Raw genomic sequence first — 13959 nt, forward strand, 5'->3', positions numbered from 1 at the left:
GACAACTGATTCTGCATCTGTGTGCATTTATGTAAAACAGGTTGGGTTAGAGGACCAATCATAATGAAGAAGCAGGAAGAAAACTGGTTATGGGTAAATAAAAAGGCAAGCTACCACACTTATCCACATTACAACCAAATAAGATAATTATGAATGACTTGCCATTGCGAACTTCATTGTATTAAACACAACAGGTGTCACCTCCAGAACATTTCCTCTCTGTGTAAGGATCCCGACTATTACTAATCCTGTTCACATAAAATGATTTGCAAAGCTTAAAATGATTCAGTCCAGGAGGTAAAAAGGGTTAGTCCAATTTAACCATCCAAATGTGTTATCATATAAAACATCCTGCAATTTAAGATTTTAAAAAGTCTTTCAAAAAAACAATCCTGGCAATCTGAGTAGGATGATACATTTCCATAATTGACATTATATATTTAATGTGGTTGTTTATTTCTAATAAATGACCAGAAGATCTTTTTAGAGGTGAACATTTTATGTAAGGAATTAATGTTTGTTTCCAATCTTCGGCTTTTGACAGGAAGTGCTAACCCAAAAACGGCACTTCTTAATATTTGTTGGAGAAGTGGGCTGTATAAGGTGAGAAAGAGTAACAGACACATACACACAAAGTAATTTTCCTGATGTTCACAATAAAGCATCCAGTTTCTGGAGATGCTTCTGTAAGATTTGTCTGGATATGATTCAGTAGAATTGCTCATTAATAGTTTAATTATTAATGAAGTTTGTAAAAAACTTAAGAGTAAAGATGCAAACACTAAGTAACAACTGAAGTTGAGTGCGACTTATATATGCTTTTATTCGCTGTTTGTGACGCAGTTATTGATTGTTGCGTTAAAGGTTAATTCATACTGACAGACATGAACCAAGGATTAAACATGACCATCGGCAGCTGCGGGGGAAAGCACTTTATACAACAGGCTCCAAATCTTTGAGATTAGAAAGCCTATTTGCCATCATCCTAATCTTTAGCTCCGTCCACAGATTCAAGTCTGGAATCTAGCAGCACTGCTCTTTAACATTCATATGACATTTAGTCAGATGAAACATGTTGGTCAAATCTAGAGAACAGTTTCTAATCTATCAGCTATATAAATAAGTTTGTACTTAAACTTATGCATGTTTTTAGGATGCGTGTTTTGGAGTAGCATACTAAGGCTGTAATGCATAAACCCTGGTTGTGGCAAAATATCTGTTATTGTCAGGCAAGAAAAGAATAGGAGAGACGGAGGCATGCTGCATGACATTACTGAAGTAAAGTGTGATACTGATGAAATATATTATTTTTCAGCTTTTTGAAGTTAAACAGGTTTTCAATCATTTACATGGAACTGATGCTATTTCAACTAGGCACTGGACCTAAATTCCCTGGATCAGTATTGAGGACAAAGACTCCTGATCCGGTACACTCCTCTTGTTTCAAACACTAAATGTCACAAAAATATGTTGATAACTATTTAACTCTAGATTGCCCAGCTTTCAGAAAGACTGTTATTGATCGATTACTGCTATTGTGCTGCCATCTTGCCATTGAGACCAGTGACCAGTAAGTGACAGAGAACCAGGACAATAGCCCTGACCTTGGCACTCTGTCAGTTGGAGGAAGAATCCTACTAACAGAAGAGTGGCTGATTTAAACAAAATATTAACCACAAAAAAACTATTTAGGTAAAATATCGACTTTAGGCAGAAATAAGGACATAAAAATATTTGGGATCTCTTCCTCAGTTTGCTTCAACAGATGACAACTTTTGTTATTTAGATTATGTGTAAAATAATGTGTTATAAAATTAACTTGTTTAATTTGAAAGGGGTTTTTTTGTAAAAAAAAAAAAAAAAACATTTAGTTTTTTTTAGGTTGCAGGGGGTTTGGGGGTGGAAGCAAAAAGGAAGGAGGTGGGGGAGAATAAGAGCCACTTTCTTATGTTAAGCAGGCGTGCGGCTGTCCTCTATTGTGTGGCGTGAGGACTCTTTTCTCTGGCCAATTTGAGCATGCTTCAGTGGCCAGCCTGGCTCTGGCCCCCTAACGCATTATACAGAGCCACAACAAAAGCTGGAGAATGCTGCCTGGTCTCGCAGTGCGCCGAGCCCCCCTCATTGCTCCACTCTACGCTGCGTTCCCCAGGCTCCCCTCCCGCTCCTTCACACACACAGGCAGGGCCGCTCTAACTCTGGGCCCCCGGCCGACGTGTCAGTCTAACGGAGCGCGACAGACGTCAATCCTTAATTAATCACGTATACACGGCAGGGGCTCAAAACATTATTTAACGACATGGAAAACATTCTAATAAGCTTGTCGCACTGCCAAGGCGCAATAGAAACCCAGCCAAGAGGGCATATATGCATATATATATTCACACACACATTTGTATCCAAAACACCCCTTGCTCACCCAGACTTTTTTATCCCTGTCCCTTTGTTTTGGGGAACTCTATTCATCTCCACTCATCTTTGTCTAGGACCAAAGGAGCTGCGCCAGATTTGAATACAAGAAAGGGTGTGGCGAGAAAAGGAGGAAGATGCCAAAACACAGCAGTGCTTCTCAACACCACCGGTTGGCAGGCAGACTGAGCCTCTATTTTAAAATTGTAGTGTATTTCTAATTTATGGTTTTACCTAGGTTGAGTCTAACCTACCTTTAATTTGAGCATGTTTATTTCAAAGTTGACATATACAGGGCACAGGAAATATCTCAGAGAGCACTAGCTGAACAAAAATAAAATTGCAAACACATTAAAAAGTAAACTGAAATCAGCTAATTCTGAGAAAGTTCTTGAGCGTGTCTTAGTTTGATGCGCCATCTATGGGTGAATATATTTTTAAAAAAAGAAACACAATCTCATAGTAAAGAGCCATCTGCTGGTTGTACCTGGTCATGGCTGTTGAAGCCCTTGTGCATGACATGGTACAAGTGCACCAGGAAGTCACTGTTGGGGAGAACGTCTTGGTGTCTGGTCATCATCTCACAGATCAGCTTGTATGCCTGCAGTTTGCCAGCCTTGTATTCTGCTTGGAGCATGGTTGCCTGTGGACCAAAGAAAAGCAGAGAGTTCAGCAATTTTAAAACAAGCTCCTGTTTTTGTCACCTTAAATCTGCATCTTGTTATTTATATAATTTGCTGTTTTTGGAAATTAAATGGATAAAATTTAAAACTAAACAATTTGGTCTAATCAAGGACATGTTGCTGCTGCCACATTAAAGATAAAGAAGAATAATAATCAAACTTTAAATGAAAGTAAATTAGTTTAAATTCTTCTGTAATACTATTCATAATGTAATTTTGAAGAAAAAATATGAAGTGGGATGATTAAATGATGCTGCTGTAAGATAACATAATAATGTGGAATAGTAACATAGTAGAGGTGAATCATTATGAAACACTTTCTTCTATGTTAAAAATATAATTATCTGCAACACTGGAGCTTAGTGCAAAGCTAAAGAATTAATTTTAATGTATGTTATTAGGACTTCATGTCATAAATCAACATAAGGTTTTCACTGTACACATGGTGTAGAAATGCATTCAAATTGTTCTCATGTCTTTAACCTGCTTTACTTCTTATGTGACCTTCTTCTCAAATAAAAGAGCTGGAGCATTTTGAAACAACCCAGGAGAAGATGTCTGCATTTCATACATTACAAGATAAGATGTTGCTGGTATCATTACTTATTTGACACATGCAAATGTCCTGCATGCTGTTTGTTGTGTCCATGTCTTGTTCCTACCCTGAAGAGCCATGATGCTAGCATTCGAAGAGGAGGGATGAACACAGGCTGGGGAGGAGAGGACTGGTTATCCACGCTGATCCCAAGATTGTCCCGGATCTGTGATCACACATTTAAATGAAATCACCACATCTTATTCATTAATGCATCTTTGCATGACTGTTAAAAGAAAATTATATTTTCACAATAATATTTGGGAAATCTTAGTGACAATGTCCTTTCCTGTATGTGGGCAGTGTGGTCTGTTTTTTTTTTTTGTTTTTTTACCTTGGCCAGCTTGTGCCAGAGATCATAGAGATAGGAGAAAACCTTGGCATGGATCTTAGGGCACCGGATGTTATTGACATCTCCCAAAATGCCTAAAATCCTCCTCCACAGGACAAAAGCAGAATCGGGATGCCAACCAGTCAGCGTCCCCCCAGCAATGATGCTGACATCATCGGCAAGACACTCACTGCTGTCTGCAGGATCAGAGACAGTTTTGGTTTGAATGCAATACATATTATAAAACAGGGCAGAATTTATTTTTAAGGAAATTGGCTTTAGTCAACATATGCTAAATAATTTTCTGAGATAATGCTAACTACTTGAAAACAGGAAATGAATAAGAACAAAATTCAATACTTATTTAGCAGCTGTTGACTGAATCTTACAAAGTATCTGTGCTTTTGCCCCAAATGCATTTGACCAGTAACATTTCACTGTACATGAACAATAGGCCTAAACACTTTGGGGAAAAAGGCACGACAACACATGCATCATCTCATTGAAGTATGGGAGAACAGTGCCACCGAGTGGGAAGAAGTAGAAATGCAGGTAAGAGGGAGCAGAGGCCAGGAATGGCTTTCTTGTTATGTTGTGATATTTTTGTTGAAAAAAGAAAATGTTCTCAAAAAAAAACATTGAAATTATATTCAGTTCAAAGGTATAAAATATTATGCAATAAAAGAAAAAGATAAAAATAATTTGATGCTCAGTATGTTCATATCCATCAATGTCAAATAGAACAAAATGAGTACAAAACTGAAAGATGTAGCTACAATGCCTTGCAAAAGTTTTCATACTACTGAAACTTTTTCACAATGTGTCGTGTTACAAGTGCAAAGTTCAATGCATTTCATCTGGGTTTTATGTGAAATATTACATTAAGTACTCTATTATTTTTAAGTGGAAGGAAAATTATATTTTTCATACTTCATTACAAATGCAAATCTGAAACGTGAGCTAAACTGGAGAGGGAATTAATAACAAGTAGCCAAAAGCCTGCAGTAACTCTGGAGGAGCTGCAGTGATTCCCAACTTCCAAAACAGCCACTTCTTTTTATGAGCTTTACAAATCTGGCCTTTATTAAGAATTGAAAGTAAAAAGCTCTAAGAAGTCCTGTTTGCAATCTGACAAAAATAATGTAGAAAACAGAAAACAAGCATAAACTCTGATCTACCCAGAAGAGACAGAAATGCAGCTGTTCTATGTACAAATGCACACCGAACTTTCCAGATTTGTATTGTTTGTGTTGGTCTATCACAAAAACAATGTTAGTCAAGTACACTAAAATTCAGGTTGAACCTTGGTAGTATTTGGACATATTTAATATTTTGCAAGTCACTGTGATTAATAAAAGAAGATCTATCTCAGCTGAGGGAGAAGAAAAATAGACAGATGAAACAGAATTTTTCATGCAAGAATCCAGGCAGAAACAATGGAAGAAAAGTGAATGATATCTTTGATAAATAACAACTAGGCAGCGGTACCCAAGTGGTGTGGCATGTGTAAGACAGACTGATGCATGGTGTCATCCAGGGGACAGTCCCGCGGGCACTCTGTGTGCACCAGCAGGGCTGGTGAAGAGGGGGGATTTTGGGGGTAGTGGTAATTGTGGTGGTAGGGAGGAGCAGAGTGGGGAAGGAGGGCACACTCAGGACCTAAAAACAACAATGGAAAAGGGATAAAAACTAGCTTTGAGGTTGAGGGAGCACAGAGACACACAGATCACAATGCAGGGACCAGAAAAATTAACCTCAAACGGTGGGATGTGAGGAGACAAGAACACATTTTTTCACAAAACAATGTTGGGAGTAAAATAAAAATCTGAGCGAGATGAAGACCTACAAGTACTTGGAAAAGGACTCAAGCTTCCCAGTGAGCTGTATCTAAGCTTTTAAGGTGAAGCTATCCTGTGTTTCTGTTGTTTAATATTTCACATCGTTAAAATCTGACACATATAAAGTGAACATTTTTAATCTTCAAGAGTTTGCGTTAACTGTCTTTCCCTGGCCTTACCTGCTAGAGCATCATTGTGGCTGAGCAGCAAACTCCCTTGATTCTGGGGGTCAGCTGTAACGTCCATGTGAGCCGACTGTGTGGACTGAGTGTCTGCCTCCTCATCAAATGTTTGCCACGTAACTTCTGCCTCATTGAGGTAGCCGTTGGATGTCTCGCTACTCACACTTTCACCTATTAAAAGAAGAGAAGATGTGCTTTTTATAGTAGAGACATGCGAGTACAATATAATTTTTAAAAAACATGCTCCTTACGTACACGTATAATGAACTGGAGCTAAACATCTAACACACAGGTAATTCAAATTACACAAGCGGCAGGTGATCTCTCACTTTTATCTCTGAGTTTGTGTCTTGTGTAGGTTGGGGGTCCGTCAGTGCTTGACTCTGTCTCAGCTGGACTGCTGCTCAGTCGGATCAATATCTAGATATGAAGTAACAAATAAAAAAATAATTAAAATCTAGCACACACAGCTAATACCTCATTATAAAGTAGTACAAGTTTAATGTACACACCACTGGCGGCTCACTGCTCTCAGTCCTGCCCTCAGATCCACAGGAAGTGGGGGAGTAGTCTCTCTTCTGGGCTGTGAGAAAAAATAAGCTATTTTATTTAAATAGAGAGAATGAAAACCTCTCTATTAAATGCTCTTAAATATAAATTTCCCTTAAATTATGACCACGGATACATCTACATAAATTTAAATGTTACTGAAATGTGGTTTTATTTTTGGAGCTCAATTCAAAAAGTGGAACTTGTGATACAGAAGAGATAAGGTATATGGACATACTTCTAAAAGGGTGAACTTATATTTATAATTTATAGTTTTTTTCAATTGTTCTGATGTAATGTTCACATTTTCTGAGAAACTCAATTTTGTGTTTTTATTAACTGAAAGCCATATTGTTCAAAGTAATAGAAATAAATGCCTGAAATGTGAGTAAGAAATCATTTTACGAACTGCATTAATGAAATAAATACAGATTTCATTCTAGTCTTCATTAAATGTTATTAGAGATAAAAAGTTTTAAAATAACATTTTCTTAACATGCATTTAACAGTGAGACATCATAATGTTCCTATTATATCATCGTAACATGGACGCAATGACATTTTGTTGTAAAAAATTAGCCAAATTAATTTGGCTGTAAAAAAAAAAAAACAGCCAAAAAAGTAATTGGGATACAGGCAACTCCACTCATGAATGTCTGGTGACGGTTCAGCTGAATCGTGTCTTCACATGTTAAGTTATGAAGGAGAAAAGAAGTAAAATAGAGCAAAGATTTTTTTGGTGTTGTTGTTCAATACCTGGTAAAGTGTCAGAGAGCTGCTGGGTGATGTCTGAGGTGCTGCTGCTCCGCTGCAGAGGACTCTCCCTGCCCCCCATCTCCTCTTCTCCTCCACATTCTGAGAGCTGACATTCTTCCACATCTGGAGGGAAAAAAAAACAAAGTCAGTTTGTGTCACTACATCATCTGAAAAGAAAATTAAAAGCCTAATCTGGGACATGACTTGTATTATTTCCAAGGAGATGAAGAAACGTTCATGATGCAGAACAGAATTTTATGAAGACATGGAAGAAAACGTCACATGCAGACATGCATTAGTCATAGCTAAAGAGATGCTTTTGTTACAGACTGCAATTTTGCAATAAAGAGAGTTCAGTCCATAAGTGGTTTTTAAAAAACTACTTTTAAAATTAAAACCAGGATTGCTACATCTTTTTCATGATGAATTTTTTTGCCCATTTTAACAACGAACACAAATGCTTACTGAAAATGCATAAACGTAAATGTGAAACCTGAAAAAAAATGGATGGATGGATGGATGGATGGACGGATGGATGGATACAGTTTCTCAACAATGTAACTAGAAATAAAGTCTGGGAATATTTTTCCAGGCTCTGTTTCTTTATCTTCCATAGCTATTCCCCCTGGAAGAATAATAATATCTAATATAATCCAAGCTTCCCCCATTTCCATACAGCACAGGAACCCTATAATACGGTCATAAACACTATAAACTGTCAACATTTGTTAGAGATGGATGAGAATGCAGGGCGGAGGTCACAAACACACAAATACATGTGGCTCTCGCAGTGCACGTTACCTGAGAGTCTATGAGAGCAAGAAGAATTACCAGAAGAGATACCAGGCAAGAAAGAGCTCACAGTGTGGAGCAGCATAGGAACACTTTTAGTAGTGGGCAAAGCCTCGTAAAGATGGACACAGTTGCTGATGGACTGGCTTCGCTTAGCTTCCATCAGGAAAAGATAGAGAGGGAAGAAAACAGACAGTGGAAACAGCAGAAAGGCAAAGGGAAGAAGACATAATTCAATGAAACAGTCACGTCTAATGATAAATGATTTTTTTTTTTTTAATCACAGAAGTAATTTACATTATGCAGAGATAAAAAGTTTTCCTGTGATGGCATTTAAAATTTAATGAAACAATTTTAGAGTTTTGCTTTCTGAACTGAAGAAATATGTCAATTTTTTTATATCCCAAGACGGACCTGTATTTGTTTCATGTACTTTATACAAATACATTTAAAAAAATAATTGTATTTAGCAAGTTTCTGTCCAAAATAATTAGCTGTTCGCATCCAATATAATGTAAAAAGGATCTTGCGACCAGTTAGTAGCCATCTTATTAAAGGCAAGGGGAAAGTTTATTCACCTGGATCTGTGTAGTTGCAAACGCTTAATGAGCTCCATAATTAAATACCCTTTTTCTTCATTATAAGGACAAGATCTCACAATAACACTGTACATTTGCATGTGTAAGAGCAACCAAATTTTGACAGTTGTCAATGCTGATGCTTTACCATTGTGTCTGGATAGTACTTCAGGGTTATTCTCATAGAAAGCACTGAAAAAAAGGTGCTTCTCTCATCTGCTTTCAGCACACTTTAATTACACCTTTCAGTTAAGAGAGATGCATCATATCTCCCACAGCCCACTGCTGCTTCCCGTTTTGTGCATATTAATGAGCATTAATTACACTCTTAATGAAACAATCAAAAACTGCCGTGCAATTGATGTGTGGGCTTTCTCTTGAGGAGCAAGGAGAAGGGCTGTTGCTCCTTTGAAGATCAATGTGAGAGCAATCCAATTAGGCTGAAGAAAGGAGGAGAATCTGAAGTGGTTGCTTTTAATGTCCATCTTTACTTGCATTGAGATACAAATAAACAGGCTAAAAGAATAGATGCATAAACATCTACCTAAGAAACATAATTGATTTTTCAACACATGCATATAAAAGCATACAGACACATTATCCTTTAAGCAAATAAAAATAAAAATCCCCTCCTTTCCGAACAGGCTTGTAATCTGAGAGCAAAGTTGGTGGATTAAATGGAAACAAAAAATATTTTCTTTTGGTTTGACCCTCCGGATTAATAACAAAACAGAAAAACAGAGGAAAGCATTGCAACGTTTGACAAGTCTATCAGTTAAACATATAATTTACTTCCCACTTCTCAATCAAATAAAAGTTGCCATTACAGCAGCATTCAACCCTTATTTTTGGCATGTAGTCTAGGGAATTGCTCTGTGTGCCTGCAGTTAAACTGACATGGAATATGCTGACACTGGCCAGTGACATGTCAAAGAAACAATGAAGGCCATCTGCTGGCGTCTTTGTCTACAGAATTGCATCCCCCTGGCACCTGGCCCCTTTCAAAGACTTCCACATAAGATCATTATGTCTGACAAACCCTGTGCATGGTTTTTGGTGTGCAGTCTGCCCCCAAAAAACATAAAATACAATGCATAAACAAGTGCTGCTCAGATGTTTACATACACTTCCTGTAATGTTTTTTACAATGAAGTTTAACTATTCTTTTTTTCAGGTTGGAATTATAAAAAGGAACAAGATCAGATAAGTTTGAATTTATTGTGAATTGTATGCAAACACACACACGCACGCCCATGCACACGCACACACACAGCAAATGCAACCATCAGTATTTAGATGACTTTAAATAAGTTGTAAAATCCATCTCTTTATCCGTCTTCCGTGTGAGAAATTTACCTTACACACAACAAAGATAATAAATTGATAGATTAATTGACAAGAGAAACTATATGCCAGTACTAAGGCTCTTGTCCAATTCTGGCTGAATTACTTGTTCACTCTTATGATAAAGAAGTAATTTAAATTAGTTAAATTCCTGCCACAGACAAAGCTCCTATTCATTTCAACAGGGTAGAAATTTGGGCTGTTCCTGAAGCTTAGTGATAGCCCGATTTATCCATATCAAAACCACTGGCTTCAATGTGGTGTTGAAATTTCATCCAAGTTTCAAGTCTTGAACTTTTATAGCTATTCACTCATGTTGACATCGAAAAATTTGAAGGTTGTCCATCATCTTTATTATTCCATCCAGTTTGCACAATGCATTACCACCGCTGATGGCAAAAAAAAAGCACATAATTTTAGCGCCTCTATCATGCTAAAATGATAGAGGTGTATCTCCTATCATTGGAAACTTCAAGTTGACCCCATCTAAGACACATCACTGTCACCATCACTAAATAGCTCATTCTTTTCCTCGTCTGCCTATAAACTTTTTCTTCAGAAGGTCTGTCCATGTCTGAAATTCTCAATTGTGCTTCAAGTGTTTATTTTGGAGGACATGATTAATGGACAAAAAGGTAGATGGTATCAGTCATGGTAACAGACATTTATGTAAATATTAGTGGGAATGTATGTGTATATTTGTGTCTGCATGTGTGATTTTAATCTTGTGTGTATTGGATAAAATGTCCATAATGTTAAAATTTGTACACAAATATTTTGTGAATTCATATGAGTTATGTTGTACCATCATTCCTCCCTGAGGAAAGAAACTCTTGCAAACGACTCAATATGACAACAAAGTTGATTTATATTTCTGGTTATTGCTGTAAAACAGCGTACATGTGGGAAGAGCTTTATAAAAGCCGGTGGTGTGGAGCTGCTAGTGGACCGTGGATCATACTAACCGGAGGCCTTCTGTCGAACATTGTTCCGGGCTTTCTCCACACCAGGGGCTCCTGAGGTAGTGGCAGAGCGAATCCTCATGGGTTCCTGGGCTACCGGCCCACCCTGCTCTCCATGGTTTCTCCAGCTCAATGAGAATGAGCGTGCAACTGCAGCAGCCTTCTGGGAGTCCTGGATTACTCCTGGCATGCAAAGAGAGAGTTTTAAAGGGCTAAAATGCCAGTGGGCAGTTTTGCAGGAGTTATTGGTACAAATTCAGATTTAGAAGAAAGGATTATCCTGAAAACAAAGAGAGATTACTGCAGGGTGCATAATACTAAAAGATTACAATTTCCACAAATAAAGGCTTTACAAATGTTGTTGATTCACCAACAATCTTGAGTTAAATCAAAGCACAATGTACCAAAAATATTGTTACTGTTTATACAACTGAATTGAAGCAAAGTTTAGTTTAAAAGAACCAAAATTATATCACTTGAGGACAAAGTGAGATAAAACATTATCTTGCAAGCGTATTTCACTTCATGTTTTTCACATTTTGTCACATTACACATAAACTCTAGGGTACTTTATAAATAAATACAAAAAAATTCAAAGTAGTTCATAACAATGAATTGTGTACAAGAATCATTTACAACCAGTAGGAGTTGTCATCATATCGTTTATCAATTATCATGAAAAATTTAGGCTTGTGATAAGAATTATTTATTAGAAATGGTATTTTTACTATGTCCTCCACCATTTGTTCCATGAGAGCATCAATAAATATTACATTTGAAATTATGATCAAATGCAGTTGGAGATGTAAATCACATTTTTAAGTAACTGGATCCTGAAGAAGCCTATTTTAAGTGTGGATGTTTTTCAAGAGCAGTATTTGTGTTTGTGGTGTTATGAATGCTGTGCCATGCAATCACAGCCAATCATTTGCTTAAAACTAATTAGTTTATTATAATTCTTATTATTATCACAATAGTACCACAAAATATTGTGACCATAACATCCATCCCTAATTTTCAACTTAAGTCTGTCAAGGCTTATTTCTACCAGCTTTTGTCCCTGATTTTGTCCCCCATTAACTCTGAGCAGTTTCTCTGCTTCCACTGAAAAAGTTCTCACACAACATGATGCTGCCTCCACCATGCTTTACCATGATGATGTTTTGTGAAAGGTTAGTTTCAACCTCAATACAATTGGTCTTCTTTTCCCCCCATTTCTTTTATTAGTACAATTGTTTTCTCTTTTTGTTCTTTAAATACCAGCATCTCAATTAAAACAACATAAATTTATTCTTTTTAAGTAAAAGTTTCATCTTTTTCTTTTTTTTAACGTGAAAACAAATATCAACCACACGTTGTCAACCACGAAACAGCAACATATAGTATGTACATTGAGTAAATTGATATATTGTTCTTATAAGTTAGTCTTTTTGAAGCATCAGTGTTTGTGGTTGAGAGAAGAAATTCTTCACACTTTAAAGATTGCTGACCACTGGATTAGGTGAGAAGCAATGCGTTGGTAGGTTTTGTGATTGTCTTTTCATTTTTGGATAATGGACTTAGCAGTGCAGCAGAGTAAGTTCAAAGCTATCAATATTCCTTTGTAACCAAAAACCTTTGTCTATCACACAAAAAAAAAATCACAGTAAATACATGGGAATTTGTGGTTTTGATATAACAATAAGGAAAACTGAAAGTGGTATTAAAACTTTTGAAAGGCTCTGTATCATTTGCAACTTTTCAAAGTCATCCCAATGTTCATGTTTTCACATTTAATCCCCTTACCACGTCCGCGCTGCTTTTTCTCCTTCTGTTCGCTGAGTTTGTCTAAAGGCAAATTGGCCATGTCCAGGCCATAAACAGAGCGCGCCAGCACAGCCGTCAGCGAGTCCATGATGCTGGCCCACTCCATCACCAGCTCCTCCCAGCAGGTAAGAGAGGACAGCACTGCCAGCAGCTCGTCCCACAGCTCCCGAGATATAAATACGATGAGGTTTGCTCTAACCCATGCCACAATAATAGTCTAAAAAATAAATAAATATTAAAAATCAGGAGAGAAGAACTCAGCTTGTTCAGTATCTACTGTAACTTTTAGATGAGTTCATGGGGAAACTGTTGATTAAAACTTAAAAATGGTAAATATTGTCTTTTACCCTAAAAAGTAAGGATGCTAAACTTTCAGCAAAGCTGTCTTTTCTTTGGTTTTCTTGTGGCCTCTTCATTACTGCCTCTGTGATCTTCAGTAGCACCTGCAGCATCTGCTCCCTGAGCAATGAACAAACGTAAATCAAAAAGGCATCAACCAAAGAATCATCGAAGAAAATAACTCGCATACTCCAAAGTTACTAACCATGTCTGTGTAGTCATGCTGTGCTCCATGATCATGTGCCGATAGATGCTGAGAACATTCTTGCACACTTCAACCTGATTTTCCAGGAGTTTCGGAACGTCCTGGCATGGCTCCAACAGAAACACATTGGATGAGTTGGTAAGGAAAACCTACATAAATACACAAAGATATATGTAACGTGCATATGTGGACAGATTTGTTGGTAACCCTTGTAAAAACATGTACATAAAAAAAACAAACAGAATTTAATTTAAACTAATTTATTCAGATTAGATCAAATCTACAATAGAAAATAAAATAACTGGTATTCCAAACAGCCATTCGAAATATGTCCCACAAATGGCTTTTGTTTTTATTTATTCTATACTTTTTAAGGTTGATCAGAGTTCTTTAGACTCCCTAGTCAGTAATCCAAGAATTCCTGTAAAAATAAAACACAAACAGCTATTTTTTCTAATCTATTAACTACATAACAGGATGAGAATCCATGTTTACGAAATAGTCATCAGGAGGGAAATGTAAGAAAAAATTACTGCTAACTCACTGATCACTGTAAGAAAAGTATCAGAATTATAACAAATAATAACAAAGTC

At 36.9% G+C, this 13959-nt stretch overlaps 1 protein-coding gene across 6 annotated transcripts in view; it reads right to left on the reverse strand.

Moving 5' to 3' along the window:
• ralgapa2 (Ral GTPase activating protein catalytic subunit alpha 2) overlaps window positions 1-13959 on the reverse strand; it is a 107071-nt gene that overhangs the window by 60275 nt on the left and 32837 nt on the right. For 5 of the 6 annotated variants that reach the window (XM_044143350.1, XM_044143349.1, XM_044143355.1 and 2 more), the window contains 12 exons: window positions 13367-13515; window positions 13170-13281; window positions 12802-13039; window positions 11020-11199; window positions 7341-7463; window positions 6548-6618; window positions 6365-6455; window positions 6033-6206; window positions 5504-5674; window positions 4019-4212; window positions 3752-3850; window positions 2894-3049 (listed from right to left, as the gene is read on the reverse strand). In XM_044143350.1, the coding sequence (XP_043999285.1) occupies window positions 2894-3049; window positions 3752-3850; window positions 4019-4212; window positions 5504-5674; window positions 6033-6206; window positions 6365-6455; window positions 6548-6618; window positions 7341-7463; window positions 11020-11199; window positions 12802-13039; window positions 13170-13281; window positions 13367-13515 (1758 nt within the window). The remainder of the gene's footprint in view (window positions 1-2893; window positions 3050-3751; window positions 3851-4018; window positions 4213-5503; window positions 5675-6032; window positions 6207-6364; window positions 6456-6547; window positions 6619-7340; window positions 7464-11019; window positions 11200-12801; window positions 13040-13169; window positions 13282-13366; window positions 13516-13959) is intronic. The other variant, XM_044143354.1, reaches the window with a different exon arrangement.

Source organism: Gambusia affinis, linkage group LG16, assembly GCF_019740435.1.
Source record: "Gambusia affinis linkage group LG16, SWU_Gaff_1.0, whole genome shotgun sequence".
In the NCBI taxonomy this organism is placed as follows: Eukaryota; Metazoa; Chordata; class Actinopteri; order Cyprinodontiformes; family Poeciliidae; genus Gambusia; species Gambusia affinis.